We start from the raw sequence: 16,412 nt of genomic DNA, 5'->3' as shown, positions 1-16,412 counted from the left end.
CGCACAGCCTAGCCGTGATATCGGCTTTCAGAAGTTCCTGACCATGAAGTTGGAAGTAGTTGTAGTTAGTGACTCAAAGTTAAAATCATTGTCGTCCCTCCGCTCATTTTCGCGACAGTGTTTCGCGAAGCCACGTATCGAAAGGAACTCCTCAGCATTAACAGAAAGGAGGTTACGTAACGCGGAACAAAGGAGAAGACGCACTTTGACAAGAGAAGAGCCCGTGTAGGGCAATCTTGGCGATTTACAAAGTCGTATTGTTATCAAAATAAACGGCATCCGTATGCATTAATATACAGCGATGGGGAAGAAGTGAGATCTGATCACAAGTGGTACAGGCACATTTTAATGCCAGACTAGCCTCCTTTACAACACTAAATATCCAGCTAAATCCATATTTGGTCTTCTTTCCTCCTGCTTTTGTTTTCCATCGTTAAACTGGGGTCATGTGATAGCGACTTGTGTAAAAAACTTGCACAGGTATGCACATCATCATCATCAATAGGCTTCATTTTTTAACGTCTCATAAGCTGCTCAGTGACTAAAAAGATCCAAATCTGAGAGAGGTTTAGATCCAGGATGGTAACGACCACCCATCCCACCAAGGTAAGCTAAACTGGTCTCCCTGAAAGATGTGATGGACGTGTAGGAGATATCCTTAGATTTCATATGGGTTGGACTGTTCCATGAAAAGGTAGCACGGGTGGGATTTTTTTGTTTGTTTATGACAAAAAAAGACGTACGCGCTCCGTGATAAATATGAGGAACCAGATCGTCCAGATTTGGACGGACGATCCCAAAATAAACGTCCATCCATCGAAGCCAACGCTCTCATCTTCTCAGTTCTCCTCACACTAGGTGTGGTGACATCCTCACCTCTGGAAGTCTTTATCAAAACACAGTCATTTCCAGCAGAGGATTCACACGACAGGCCCTGCATGTGACTCATTGGGTGGATTTTGGAGTTCTTAGCTCTGTGTGTCGCTATTTATTTCTTCAACAATAATAATAATAATAATAATAAAAAAAAAAAGTCAAGGCAAGTCGCTCGTTTGCTTCAATCAATCTCTACAAAGTGCAAGTACACGAGTCACAAAGACTAAAACAAGCGTCTTCAGAAAGACTGAAGAAAGCAGTTCTGAAGAATGAATCCGTCCAACGAAAAAAAAAAAAAGATTCACATAAATAATAAGAAATAAAGTATCTGCAGGCCTGCCTGTACAGAAAAAAAAAAAAGGCGATGACGAGAACAAAACCAAGAAATGTGTAGAGCGCCTAAGGACACGCGCTGGAATGCAGGTGCATGTGTGGAGAGGAGGTTCCAACGAAATGGGACGGAACAAGACCGCGTGTCACGCTGCAGCGACATATATAAGGTCCCCATCGTAAGCAGAGTGCAATATTTATCCAAAAAAGAAGAATATGACATGCATACATCGGTGACACAAAATAAATTTGAGGTGGGGAAAGTATCAGAAATGACAATGAGAAATGAATGAAAAGCTTAGTTGGGGAGATGCTGTGCAACAACTTCCTGTACACAATCCTTAGGGGCCGATCACACGGAGTTCATCATTGTTAATCAAAACCAATTGCGACTAATGATTCTTTTCGTAAATCGATGAATCACCTCGATAAAATGTCCATTGCTGTTGCCCAAACCTTCTTAAATGTCTCGTTTTGCGTTTTTGGTATGTGGAGGAAAAGAATCCAGAACTAAAACCCATTAATCAACAATCGAGGTAGTTGACAATCCATTTAGTAATGGATTCATGATCACTTCAGCGCATCACTGGACGCACAAGAATCTGCAACTTTTCAGCGTAGCCTCGGCTCTCATTAATATCACACTTGACCCAGGCAGTCTAATCAAATCAAGCAGAGAGACCGGCTTTACATTATGGACTTTCCCTCCCTTCCTCAACAAACTGAAGTATCAGCTAGTCATCATCATCATCATCCTACTTTATCCTCCACCAGAGGGTCACCCGGGTCTTCTCGCTGCAAGGCGAGAGTGCTAACCACTACACCACCGTGTGTAGCCCAAGTATCAGCTAGTTGTCAACTTAATTCCAGCCCCCCTCCCCCCATCTTTTACTTGTCTGCACAGTCAAAGGAGCACTTCTGGTTCTTTTTTTTGTTGTTTTCCCGAGGTGTTTTTTTCCCGTCGTTTGTATCTCTGTGTGATCGGCCCCTGAGCTCAGCATAAGCCCCGAGCAGCAGCTCGACTTAGGCTACATCCACACTACTCAATTTTCAATTTGAAAGGCATCAGCTCTGCTACGGATACGTCAGTCATCCACACTACCTTTTCTTTTGAGCACTAAAATTAAAAAAAAAACAAAACAAAAAAAACTCTGGCTTCATATTTTATTGAAAAAAAAAAAAATCTGGTGCTGCACTTCAGTCTGGAACTATGACGGTGTCTGTCTACCACAAAGAATATAACATAATAAAGAGTGCCAACTACGTCAGCTGATGAGATTCTTATGAACACATGTTTCAAAAGTTGGTTCATGCATCAAGTTCTTGTGGGCGATACGACTTGCTTGACTTTGCTAATGTGTCCATTTGGGATACTGCGCAAACAGGACGTTGCAAAAAGGCTACAAAAACCAAAACTATTTCGACTTTAAAGCAATTAAACAGCGACAAAAACATAGTCGTGGGTCGTAAAGTTCTGATACACCCTTCTAAATGTGACCTCGTGTTCAGTCCAAATCAAAGAAATTGCTGCTCTTCTCAGGTTTCAACTTCCTGTTTACGCCTGAATGGTCACGTGATGTGGGAGCCGAAACTCATGTCATTCTCGTTTGAAAAGCCTGTTCTCAAATGAAGGTGTGCTAGTATGGATGTAGCCTTTGACTACGCTGTCACATGGACAAAACTCCACTGAATGTGGAAAACACTCCCAACACTTTCAAAATTGGAAATCTACAGAAAGATCCGCTTCTCTTGCTTTCACATAAATACAAAGTCCCTTGAAAATGTAGGAATATCCAACACTTCTAAAGCTTCCGTTAAAAACGACACCAGACCAGGTTCTTTAAAGGGAATAAGAAACCCCTCTCACATCGCCACCGGTCATCTCGTCTCCACACAGCTCCCAAAACTTTTCCACTGCGAACCTATTTCTCCCGCCTTCGCGTACAAAAGATCTTTGCAGAGATTACGAGCGGCAGCCTCTTCATCACTGGTGTCGTATTTGTTGGAGGCAAAAAAGAAGGTAAAGCACAGTATTTTGCAGAATTTGGTCAGCGTTTAGCCCACAAAACGAAAAAAGGAAAAAAAAGGACTGTGCTGCATGACCTGGAGGAAAGTTTACTTTTAATTAAAAAAAGAAAAAAAATAAAGAAAAAAAAGAAGCTCATTCCTAGCAAGCGCTAGTTAACTTGAGAACTAAAAAAAAAAAAGAAAAAAAAAGTAAAAATAGATTTTATCTTTCAAGTCATCGCTCTTCAGGAGGGGGTTAACCCCCGCTGAGTGACCTCCAGCTCCTGCTGGGAACAGGCCGATGCCTGAACTTCCATTTCAACGTGTCAGACGGAGGAGCAGCGTCTCCATCCACAGGCCGCGTTCTGCCGCCATCCGTTTGAAATGCAGCCGTCTGAAAAACTCAACTTCTCCTGACGTTGCTTTGCCGTCTCCCCTTTCCTTTTTGCGTTCATCTTTGTCCCCTCAAAGCGGGCAGGAAAATGGTTTACGGTATGGATTTATTTTGTTGTTTTTTTTCACTGTCTTCATTCCAGTTGCTTTTTGGGTTTAGTTTTTTTTCCCCCTAATTCAGTTTTTTTTGTGTCTGTTGCTGTGGCTGTGTGCCTGCTGGACAGCTTGCGGTTTCTCCTTCTTCACGTTGATACAGGAAGAAAACAGCCCGTTTCTCTGAGACTAATTTTTCTTTTCTTTTTTTTTTTTCTTTTTCCCCCCGGTGATGAATGAATCCACCGCATGGACACAAGACTGAAAAGTGACAAGGAATGGAGTGGAGTGGGATCGGCAGCACTTACTTAAAGGCCGAAAACTCCCCTGTACAAAAAACAAGAAAGACAGGGAGACAATGAGTACGTGTGTAAACACAGGTCAAGCTATTTTGAACCATTTCCACTTTTAAACATGTAAATCGGGGCCAAAAGCAGATCTTATGACATTTATGTGGTTATTCAGACAATAAGGCAACACCTTGGATTTAATACCTTACTGAACCACTGTTTTACAGTCTGATTTAAGCTGCTAAGACAGAAGTACTCGTGTATGAGCTCACCATAGCCTCCGGCCTGGATGGGGGTCTTGGGTGAAGCGCAGGCGTACAAGCTGAAGTCCTCCGTCTGGAAGCCGGCTCGGTTAAACGAAGGCTCCGAGGCGCTGCGGTGGATTTTGGGTAACGAGCGAGCCAGCAGCTCGATGGACGCCAAGATCTGACGGGAATACAGAAACCGTCATTCACTACTACAAGCAAGCAAACAAACAAGCAACTAAAGGCAGGACACATGTTGTGAGCTGGATTTGAAAGCACCAGATCAGCATTTGAATTGAAAAGAAAAGAAAGAAGGGAAGCCTTCTGTGCTCGGTGGTAATAAGAGGCTTTAACTGGGAAACTGTTCGCCAACAATAGCTTCATCCACACACACACACACACACACACAACTCTCACACTCTCACATATAGAAACCCGAGTAGATAATTAAGAATGGAAATCACACACAAAAGGGAGCTGAGGAAACATTATTTCAGTTTGCAAATGAGGAGCAAACCAGTTGTAGAGTAATAAATGTGTAAATAAATAAAAAAATATAAGTACTAATTAAATCCCAGTGATAATAATTATGAATTGTACGGAAGTGTATGCTATTAAGGCAAGCTCTCGGGAAGGAAATGGAGGCTTCTCCTGTTTTAGTGTCCCCAAATTACATGCATTTGTTGCCTCGTGTTTATTTCTGACCTGTGGGAAAAGGGGTCGTTCCTCCCTCTTCTTCTTCAAGCAGTCGGCCATCAGCCTCTTCATAGCCTTTGGACAGTTGCTGCGTACTTTACTGAGGTCGGGAGCCAAGTAACCTCGACCCACCATGAATATGATCTGTGTCGGGAGGAGACGCACAACATGCGTCATTGTGAAGTGACTTGATGATCTGAACATATTGCATATAAAACGTATTGTCTTGCACAAACAGAATGTTCACTTCTCGTTAGATGAAATAATTACATTTTAAAACGAGAAGGAAAGCAAACTCAGAAGTCAATGAACAGTAAAACTGCAGGTTACGTTGTTTAATGTGGAAACAGCCCTGTTGTAGATTATCTGGCACTAAATATCCAACAATTAAAACCTTGAAATGAATACATGGGGTATAATCTTCCTTCTAAAAAGATCTTTCCTTATTTATGACCTTTTCTCTTGTTTTCCTTGTAACGACACATATTCTTTGGCGGTGTATCCGTTCTCACCTGGTCTCTGTTGTTGATGTTGGAGTAGGGCAGCGCTCCGGACATGAGCTCGTACAGCACGATGCCGAAGGCGTAGACGTCTGACTGGAAGCTGTAGGGATTCTTGTCCTGCAGCCGGATCACCTCTGGAGCCTGAGCGAGACCGAAAATAACAAGCTTTTGTCACGTGACCCACAGAACACGACCAATAGAAACAGCTGCCAACCCATGTGCACCGAGCCAGCGCGGCTTATTTCAGAGTCGACAAGCTCAATGTGGTGTGAACGATGGATGAGTTTCAAACTTTATATCCTTTACAATTTCTTTTTTTCAAAAACATAACATGTCAATCTATGGCGGAACGAGGCCATGTGCATTGTTTACATTGTTTACACCAAACTAAACTGCCACAGGAGTAAAGCAAACTGACCATCCACAGTATAGAGCCAGACAGTTGCTCGAACTGGTGGGAGCCGCTCCAACGTGACTTCACTGTAGCCAGGCCAAAGTCCCCGATCTTCACCGTTAGATCCTCATGGAGGAAAATATCTGGGAGGAGAGGTTGTCATGGAAACACCTCTAGCATCTCATGATCTCAATCAAGCCTATTTGCACTGAAAGAAAAGCCATACACTTTCATTGACATGGCGACGGAACAGCAAAGACGAGGCCTAAAGGTTGCGTCGACTTGGTGAAACGTTTCCAAAAGGATACTGTTACTCTTCAGATCTCTGTGGATGATTGATTTCGCGTGCAGGTAGCTGAGGAGGGAGACAAAGGAGATTAGAATACCCTATAACACGCGGTGAAGTTTTGACGCCGCTTCTTAAGTGTTTCAACCGAGTGTAATGTGAGCAAGCTGGTGACAAACAAACTAGCCGATGTTGCACTAACTAGAGATTAAAACCATTTCTACACACATCAGTGAACGATACTTGTTGAAAGGACATTTTTCCTAGTTCTCCCAAATGAATACGGCTTTCTGAGGGTTAAGATTTACTAGTATGGTCACACCGCACGTCACGTGGATACTACAAGGAGGGTTAAGGCCAACTCATGTGTGCATCTTGTGAAAGTATGATGAAGGTTGATTGTGCAAGGTCCAGTGTGTCTGTGTATTTGGACTCACTCCATGCCCTGCGCAGTCTGCCGGGCGATGTCGATCAGCTTGATCATCTCAAACTTGGTCTCGATGATGTGTAGGTGGTGGTACAGACTGGAGCCTTCGCACCACTGGGTCACTATGGCCAGCTGAGGCTTGGTGGTGTAGCCCATGAACAGCAAGATGTTCACGTGACGCGTTTTCCTTGGTGAGGAAAAACACGCAGTTTAACACAACTAGACCTTGGACCTTTATGTATCCGTGTGTGTTTTGGTTTTTGTAGCAGACGTTACCTGAGGACTCCTACTTCATTCTTGAAGGCCTGAAGCTGCTGTGGTGTTGGCGCAGTGACGTTCAACATCTTCACAGCCACGTCACCTGACGGGAGTAGAGGAAATGTTTAAGCTGTGCACTGGTGTAAGGTGGGACTGTGGGACCCATCGTGCATGTACTGTACTGCCAGTTTTAAGGTCAGAAAGTGAACACAAAAAACAGCTTAATTGCTATAGTGGATCCTCAAGATCTGCAGCAAAGCCGGAAACTCACAAACATCGCCTGCAACCAGTCACATTGGACAATACCAGCTGTCAATCACATGGGAAATTGTTTACTTCAGACAGATTCCTTTTTGCAACCAGTGGAGTCGCCCCCTGGTGCCTAACTGCTATATTTGCCCAACGTCCTCGGCTTCACTTCACTAAGACTACATCCATTTTTAAATGCAGTCTGAGATCTTGACTGCTCTGATTTCTTTTTTATCCTCTTATTAGTCAAGCAGAATAAGCAGGTGAGTTGCTGCCTCCTGTTGGTTAAAAATAACACTTCATTTGATCACTGAGGATTGTGGCATTCACTGTTATAAGCGGCTGTTGCTCTTACCGTGCCACTTTCCTTTGAAGACAGTTCCAAACGATCCAGAGCCTATCCTCTGACCCAGAGTGATCTGACCTTCTGGGATTTCCCAGTCGTCACTCGAGTCCCTTCTCCCCAAGGTTTTCTGTTTCACAGAGAACACAGTAAGCACATATACACACACATTTAACCGCACAATTAAACACTGCATCAACGTCTTACCATCTTATTGCGGTCCTCGGATGAGGACGACGACTTGCGCTCCCTCTGTTGGCATGGCGACTTCTGTGGAACCTTGACGTTGGTCAGGGAGCCGGGTAAGGAGGCGGGTGGCGTGGCCGACAGCCCCGTGGTGGAGCCTGGAGCGGGATCACGGGGTTGACAGAGAGAAGAGAGAGATAGGAGAGAGTGAGAAAAACACACAAGGTGGAAGTGAAGAGGAGGTAAAGCAGAGGAGGAGAGGACAGGGACTGAGGCGTCTGTATCAGTTGTGTGTGTGCGTGTCTGTCTGTGTGAGTCTGGTCACATGCACAGTGAGTGTGGGGTGCTTTGCAGGATGGTGGTTAATGGTCTCATACTCCTGACGTCACAGACACATCACTGTTACTAACAACACCTTTCAGAGGGAGTCATGTGACTTAATTTAAAGCGAGACGAGACAACTATTTGGCTTAAACTCACTATTATAAAGTTAAAACTGATTGCACAGCATAATAGTGATAGAAGATACACTAATACAGTTTCCAAACTTCTTATATGGGGACCCGCTTTATATAGATGGCCAAGTTTGGTGACCCAAATCATAATATAAATGGTGACAAGAGCAAATTTGAGCAAAAAGATGTTGTAAATAAATTACAACTTAATTCTATGGATACAATTCACAACATATACACATTAAATATTAGATAAAGTCTTTGATAATCACTGCGCTAATACATAATTGAAAAACAATTTATCTGTAGATACTGTGATGCATAGGTATATGATTGTCTTGTAATATATCTAACATCGCAAAGTCACTGTGCGGTAATTATTGTGGGCCATGTATCATGTATATATGCAAGAACATAATTGTTAGTTGCAGGCCTACAAGTGCACAAACATGAAGTCAGTCTTTAATGTGTTGATAAAGACTTCGCTGAAGTTGAACCGATAACTGAACAAAGAAAAACTTTTTAGCAAACAAACCACCATCCATAGTATTATATATTTCTTTTCCGATACACAGTTCTAGCTCTACTCAATTCTACTTGTTGTTTTTAGCACCTGGTACTTGCTCTGGCGAGGTTCCAGGCAAACTGAGCCGATACTAAAATGTGACGCCAACAGACTGCCAGCCACTTATCGTCACTGGAAGGGTCGTAAGTGCAACGTCCGACACGAACAACGCCGAACTGTAGATCAGTTAATAAGACTTAAAATTCCCGAAAGGTGTTAATTTCCAACATTAAGCAAGGGAATTTCTGAAAATCTCAATATTTAGCAACAGCACTGCGTATTTCAGTTCAGTGACTGTGTCAGACAAGAGTGTGCTTTGGTCATGCAGGAAGTACTCAACGATTTAATGAACAAATTAGCAGTTTCCTGCAGCCGTGCTATGACGATGCCGTCCACGTCGACTATGAAGTAACAGAAAACAACGTGCCCGATACCAAACCGAGTATAGTCTAGTAGAGTAGAGCCGAGTAGTGCTAGAACTGTATAATGAAAAAGCATCAAAAGTGTCTCATCAGGTGAGAGTGCAAGTTTCTGTGTACACTGTGTGATGTCTGGTGTGTGGTAGAGAGAGCAAGTGTGGACATAAAGAGGGGGGAAAAGAAAAAGTGGAAGGGGGCGGGGCACACACAGAGGATGTCGTGGATGTGACACAGGGCTGGGTGTTGGTGTGTGGGGGAGGGCGGTGGAGGAAGTATGTGAGGGGAAGGTTGGAAGTTAGATGGGTGAAGGACACAGGTAACACGCAGAGGCCTAACTACCTCGGTAAACAGGCTCAGGCTCAAAATCAAACACTATGTCATTGGGGTAGGAGTATAGGAGGGGGCTTGAGGTCCGTGTTCGGTGCTTCCTCAAGCAGCGGGCGGGGTGGGTCAGGGGGGCTGCAGGGCAAAGAGAGACAGACAGACCATCACTGCTACTCACCCGGGCCCCTCTCGCCTCTGACTAACTGTCCATGGACACAGCTAGGGTTGCCAACTGTCCCGTATTAGCCGGGACGTCCCATATATTGGGCCTAATGTATTTGTCCCATACGTGCCCTCTCTTGTCCCGTTTATTGACTGCTACGCTGAGCTAACCACTGAATGATGGACAGCAGCAGCGCTGATCGCGACACTTGAGAATTATCGACGAGACCTGTCATCATCCAATCACAGTGTGATGATGACAGGCGGCGTCCCACCTAGCGTCAGGAGACGAGGTGGGGCTATGAGTCCCGCATCAGTCGCACATGATCAGTATACTGTAAGAAAACGCGCAAATTCCTCCCAGTTAAACTACAATGGATAAACCTGCAAAAAAGAAGAGACTGTGCAGCTACAACTAATTATGGGAAGTTAAAAAGACGTGGGGTAAGCCCGTCAGTGGTGACTCAACGAAAGCCTTCTGCACTTTATGTCGGAGGGAATTTTCAGTTGGCCACACACAGATGGTGCACATTCTGAGTCACTGCTATTTTATTCCTCTGCAAAACTGCTATCATTATGACAAATGCCATAAAACAATACAGTGTGTATTCACACAAAACCATACTTGTCACCTTTTGTCCCTTATTTCATAGTGACAAAGTTGGCAACCCTAGACACGGCAGAGCTCCTGGCTGGGGGAGCCTCCCTTCTAAACGCACTACACTGTTAGCACGCTAGCTTAACTCTGTTTGTCAGGGTATCTGCGGGTGTTAACATGCTAGCTTAGCTCTGTTTGTCAGGGTATATATCTTAGCCCTGTTTGTCAGGGTATCTGCAGGTGTTAACATGCTAGCTTCGCTCTGTTTGTCAGGGTATATACAGGTGTTAACATGCTAGCTTAGCTCTGTTTGTCAGGGTATATACACAGGTGTTAACATGCTAGCTTAGCTCTGCTTCTCAGGGTATATACACAGATGTTAACATGCTAGCTTAGCTCTGTTTGTCAGGGTATATGTATGTATACACACACATATATATATATATATATACATATATATATACACACATATATATATATGTATATATGTAGGTGTTACCATCTTAACTCTGTTTGTCAGGGTATCTGCAGGTGAGAACATGCTAGCTTAGCTGTTTGTCAGGGCATCTGCAGGTGTTAACATGCTAGCTTAGCTGTTTGTCAGGGCATCTGCAGGTGTTAACATGATAGCTTAGCTGTTTGTCAGGGTATCTGCAGGTGTTAACATGATAGCTTAGCTCTGTTTTGTCAGGGTATCTGCAAGTGTATACATACAGCCCAAGGTTTTATGATTATTTTGAATCATTTTTACGGGTACTACTTTGAAATGGATGTTAGTCCATGTCAGTGATAGGAATAGAGGAAGGAAATGGCCTACGATGTCCCTTACATTTACTCTCCAGGTAATTTATTTCCATTCAAACTTTTGTAATTATTATGAATTAGCTATGTGTTTTCCACCTGACCTGGCAGAACAACTCTTACGCTGGTCTGCACAAGTGAAGGTTTTTGGTGCCTTCAATTGGGATCATGTTTACTGTGGTAAACGAGATGAGCAAATTCAAAGGTTTGCCCCGTCTACGGTGTATTCACAAAATAAGTTTTAACTCAGAGCTAAATGTATAATGTCTCAAGCATTTTAACTAATATAATGTGGACCAAATGAGACACTAAACAGGTTTTACTTTTCAGAAAATAACAAAACATTGGACAAATTTAAATAACATATCTATACTGCTTGAGCACACAAATAACTACATATCTGCAACTTCATTATGACTACACTTTTAGTTTTAGGATGTTATGGATATTTTCAATAAAAACTCTTACAATTCAAAATGAAAGTACAGAGAGCAGCGAGGAGCTACTGAGCGCAACATAATTTTAGTCTTAAAAGCTTCAGAATTATTTATGTTCTCTTTCTTTATTATTTTTATCACTAAGCATGTCATTTTCAAAACTTCCCATGTCCCACTTGAAGGCACCATATGTCCTTTCCAAAAACCCTGATCCACAGATCTGCAAATATTTCAAAAATATTTTTACCCTTAATGACAGGCTGCAGGACTAAACAGAAATCTACTCCTAGGCTCAAAACTTACACACAAGCATGCATGTATAAACACACACACAGGCACACACACACAAAAGACTAAGACGCAGGATGGTGGGAACAGAAGCCACAGAAGTCTGCTTCTTTTAACCGTACCTCCATCTGACCTTGGTAAGCTCTGATCTCGAATCAGGTCCTGAAATACAGGCAGAAACAATGCATCATAAGTTAAAGTATAAATGGCTGTTTGTGGATTCATTTTACATCTTGACTGGAAGTAATGTATTGGCATAGTAATGACATTTAGTAGTATCACTACTCAACAAGTGCTAAAACACATTTATCCTCATCATTCTAGCAGTAGGTTGAGTAGACTTACATCAATATTGACAGGCTCAATGGTGTTGATATGGACATTGGGGGCAGAGGACGAACGGTCCCGCTGGCCAAACTGGTTGCGGTGGTCCTCCTCATTGGGTCGGAAACTGGGTGGGATGGGTATGGACTTGGACGGCGATACAGAGCTGTGGCACATAGACCTTGAGAGAAGGGACGGGACACATTATCAGGGCGGCAAAACATCGTTGTGAGACGGTTAATAAAAATATGCTGCTAAACGGATTTTCTACTAATTTGACTCACCCGCATTACTAGTTCATTTTCACTGCGCTTTTCACAGATATGAGAATAAAGTGAACATATTTAACTGCCCCAAGAATTTGACAAGGTGAAAATGGCATACACTGGTAAAACAACTTCACTAATACTCTTTTCCATTTTAGGAGCATTTTGTATTTTACTGCTGTACAGACATTATGATGTATCATTATATGATTATAATCTTGTGTATCTTGTAATATGTACCAATTACACCAGAAGTACTGTATCATGATAGTATCTCATGCCATGGATCACTAATTGCACCAAGTTACCCTGCGAGTCGTCATGAAAACATTAGTGGGTAAGACCTACCCCTGCCCCACAACCGAGGATTTTCAAAACATGGGACACCTCAGACACAGATTTTGAACAGACATGGAAGTGGACTGCAAGTGTGGACAACTCACCCCATGGAGTCAGATGGAGGGAGTGACGGACAGACCTCGGACACTGGGGTGGTTCCCTCTGAGGAAACCTCCTCTTGGGTGAACGGGTGGTGCTCAAAAAACTTGGATACTAACAATAAGCTGCGGGAGACACATCATCGGTGTTACACTCCAATATTACAAGAACATTGTTGGTGTAATAGCAGGATGCCTTAAGTAATTAAAGCTGCAGTAGGCAGGATTGCTAGAAAAACACTTCATTGTTGAGCTTCATCTGCAGGTTGATAAAATACTACCATTTTGGGATGTGATCTCTCCGTCCTGAGCTCTTGTCATTAGGTGAACAAAGTAAAATGTACTAAATCTTATTTTGGTTTAGATTTCTTTGATGCATATTCAGCTGTTTCCAGTGGTCAATTTAAATTAATATAAACATGCTCAAATTGATTATTTCACTATGCCGAGAGATAGTGCTACACTAGAAACAACCAAAATCTGATTTTTTTTTTTTATTATCACATGCCCAGGCCCAGGCAGAGCGGCTTTCATTAAGAGAAAACCTGATATATTTAGTATTCCCCAATCTAAAAAGTGAACAATTTAGTCAAATAGATATGTGTTGCACCAGAAATGCTGCTGTTATTCTTAGCAATTTCCCTAAAATTCAAGTACTTTAAATCCTTAAAAAATAAGACTAAAATTCAAGCATTTTGAATAACTTTGGCTTTAGACTGTGATGGAGCAGATTCAACACTAAGGCTTGTTCTCACATCACTTGATTCACATTATGGTAAAAGGTTAACTGCCGAGATGCACATTGTGGCTTATAAAAAGCAGGACAGTTCTATTTTAGTTACAAGATCACAAAAGACATTCTCCTGTTCCCATTTTCCGGACAGTCCAAGCCCAAACTGGTTACAGCCTCAGGCCTGGCTCATACTTTCTACATTCACATGTCCAGCAAGTTCTGTTAGGGTCCATGTGACTTAAATTTCACAATTTCCACAGTGGTCTGTGCGGACCACATGCAGACAAATACAAGCACATCTGTGAGAGTGCACAAAACCCCCCCCAAAAAAAACGGTTACCATGGAAGCTTGTTTGAAGTCATATGGAGAGGTCTGCTATACTTAGAACTTGGGCAAACTCCTGGTGAATGCAATGTCGAATCGAGTTGCATGGAAAACTAAACCTGGATCTTACGTATAGCATGTATGCACATGTGGAAATCCAAAGCTGCTCCCATGAACACAGACAGTATGACCCGGGCCGTCATGGTTGACTTACTCTAACTGGTCGTAGTTAACGCACATGAGAGGAACCTCAGTGCTGCAGCGCTGGTGGAACTTGTAGCCGCAGGTCTGACAGCGGAAACCCTGGAAGAGCAGCTTTCTGCAGAAGTCACAGAAGGCCAGCGTGAAGAATGTCTTCCTCACCTGTCAATCAAACACACGCTTACAGTCAGAACCAGACAAGGCTTGGCAATGGAGTCAGTCAGCATGCTAAGTGCCGATAAGAGAGACACACTCACAAAGTTGTGTGTGGTGAGTGGAACATTCTCCAACACTTCTACATGTAACTCCTCTCCTGTCAGCCACGAGATGTCCGTGTCCCAGCCAATGGGCTTCTTCTCCCTGAAATAGGAAGTTAATGTTCCCATGATTATAAACCTTCATTTTTTTTTTTTTTACATTGTGTTACTTGGCAGCATTCTGATGAAGCAAAGCAGGGGTAAATAAAATCCCAAAAAAATCAAAAATCCACAACATTAAATGACATTGAAAATAGATAGAATTCATTCTAGAATAGATTTCAACTAAATATCACAACAACATGCTACGGTATCAGTTCTTTACCAGTATTAGTATTAGAGTGTGTCTTCTTAATTCAATTGTTTGTACATTTATACATTGTGACGGATGGGATTTGGGGGCAAAAAGATGGAATACAAAACCCCTTTGGAAAAAAGACTGATGATATTTCAGGAAATGAAATAAACAAAGAAGGAGGCAGCAGCTCTACTCAGGAACAGTAAGCAAAGAAATGGAGGTACACATCATGTTTTCAGTGATAAACTGATTTGAATCACTAAAAAAGGCTCCAGAACAAAAAACTATGTCATCCATATGATATCTTATGAAATCATAGATAAAATGCCACTGCATTTTTGCCAAGCGAGAACAGGAGTTTGTAAACCAATAACTCCTCTGCACCAAAGTCCATAGAGAAAATCAGTATTTCTGGCTCTCTGGGACCCAGTGGGCTGCTGCCCTAATGCTGCCTTGTTTGATAAGTTTGAGTCATCTACCAGTCATCTACCGCTTTATCCTCCACCAGAGGGTCGCGGGGGGTGCTGTACCAATCTCAGCTACATCGGGCGATAGGTGGGGTACACCCAGTTCGCCAGTCCATCGCAGGGCCACACACAGATAGAGACAAACAACCATTCACTCTCACACTCACTCCTATGGTCAATTTGGAGTGTCCAATTCACCTAATCCCCACATTGCATGTTTTTGGACTGTGGGAGGAAGCCGGAGAACCCGGAGAGAACCCACGCACACACGGGGAGAATATGCAAACTCCATGCAGAAAGGCCCTTGTTTCAACCGGGGCTCGAACCGCAAGGCGAGAGTGCTAACCACTACTTTAGGCTTTCAAACAACAAAGTCACAAAATAACACATTTTGACTTAGTGATGGAGGCAGCAGTGGCTCAACAACTCCTGTGTGCTGTGATGTAAAATCACCAATTTCCTTTATGGACTTTGGTGTGGGAGACAGGGAAAGATTAAGAAAAACATCAGTTTTTAGTCTGAAACGATGTCAAATTGTCTTAACATATCATAGGGATGAGCAGACATCAAAATATTCCTTATTCCTTCCTCTACAATACAATAATCAATGCGCCTTTTGACGGACGTTTTCTTTTCTTCAGCGAGACAGATATTGTGATGTAATTGTCTGGTTTTTTTTTTCATCGTGATTGTCTTGCAATATATTGATTATCACAGAATCCTATTGTGATATTATTGGTATCATAAATCATATTGTATCATGAGGTACCCTGTGATTCCCACCCCTACAGTGGACACACTATGTATTATTACCACACACACTTACCCATCCTGTATCCTGTACACTGCACAGCACTCTGGGATAAGGCCCCTCATCATCAGAGCCTTCTTCAGCGAGTCTCTCACAGTCATCCCACAGCGGGCTGGAACCTGAACGCAGCACCACACACACAAAACGCTCACTGAAGTGACATCATACGGCAGAGTGGGCTGGATGCACAGACTGTCAACTCATCTCCTTACTCACATTAGGGACATAAAGATATTGACAAATTAATGATATTGCAATACCAAAAGGTATCCCCTCTTGTGGATTCTTGCTGTATGTGCATTGATGTGCTCAAACCTCATATAGCAAGCGAGGCTGTGTGTCATTTGATTGAAACCATACATCACATTCTTGTTTACAGTTGGTTGGCTGTAGATTGTAGGGTTGTCACTTTTTGTTTGAAATTTGAAATTTATATTCAAATATGAGATTTAAAATGTGAGTTCAAACTGATATCACATATGGTTTCCTACCTTTTCCATTTCCTAATATATATATTATACAGTTGTGCTTATTGTCATTGTGAAATTTCTGTATTTATGTTTAATTCCCATAGAAAACATGTAAGTCACATTGATGAATAAACACGGTCTCCTTTAACGAAAGATAAACAGATTTTCAGAGAACTTTTGACCATATTGTATAAATCA

General features: G+C 42.5%; 1 protein-coding gene across 2 annotated transcripts in view; it reads right to left on the bottom strand.

Moving 5' to 3' along the window:
• Positions 1-2,092: 2,092 nt before the first annotated feature.
• Positions 2,093-16,412, bottom strand: part of braf (B-Raf proto-oncogene, serine/threonine kinase) — a 21,271-nt gene continuing 6,951 nt past the window's right edge. The window contains exons 4-20 of one of the 2 annotated variants that reach the window (XM_044020815.1): positions 15,760-15,863; positions 14,169-14,271; positions 13,925-14,073; positions 12,659-12,778; positions 11,971-12,130; positions 11,748-11,787; positions 9,355-9,474; positions 7,598-7,734; positions 7,403-7,520; positions 6,817-6,901; positions 6,551-6,727; positions 6,136-6,182; positions 5,852-5,970; positions 5,443-5,574; positions 4,940-5,074; positions 4,262-4,415; positions 2,093-4,026 (exon numbers count right to left, since the gene is read on the bottom strand). In XM_044020815.1, coding sequence (XP_043876750.1) covers positions 4,004-4,026; positions 4,262-4,415; positions 4,940-5,074; positions 5,443-5,574; positions 5,852-5,970; positions 6,136-6,182; positions 6,551-6,727; positions 6,817-6,901; positions 7,403-7,520; positions 7,598-7,734; positions 9,355-9,474; positions 11,748-11,787; positions 11,971-12,130; positions 12,659-12,778; positions 13,925-14,073; positions 14,169-14,271; positions 15,760-15,863 — 1,923 coding nt within the window. In that variant the 3' untranslated portion in view covers positions 2,093-4,003. The remainder of the gene's footprint in view (positions 4,027-4,261; positions 4,416-4,939; positions 5,075-5,442; positions 5,575-5,851; positions 5,971-6,135; positions 6,183-6,550; positions 6,728-6,816; positions 6,902-7,402; positions 7,521-7,597; positions 7,735-9,354; positions 9,475-11,747; positions 11,788-11,970; positions 12,131-12,658; positions 12,779-13,924; positions 14,074-14,168; positions 14,272-15,759; positions 15,864-16,412) is intronic. The other variant, XM_044020817.1, reaches the window with a different exon arrangement.

The sequence above is a fragment of the Solea senegalensis genome, linkage group LG3, assembly GCF_019176455.1.
Source record: "Solea senegalensis isolate Sse05_10M linkage group LG3, IFAPA_SoseM_1, whole genome shotgun sequence".
NCBI lineage: Eukaryota > Metazoa > Chordata > Actinopteri > Pleuronectiformes > Soleidae > Solea > Solea senegalensis.
Note: the sequence above shows the minus strand (reverse complement) of the source record. Positions and strands in the feature narration are given on the sequence as shown.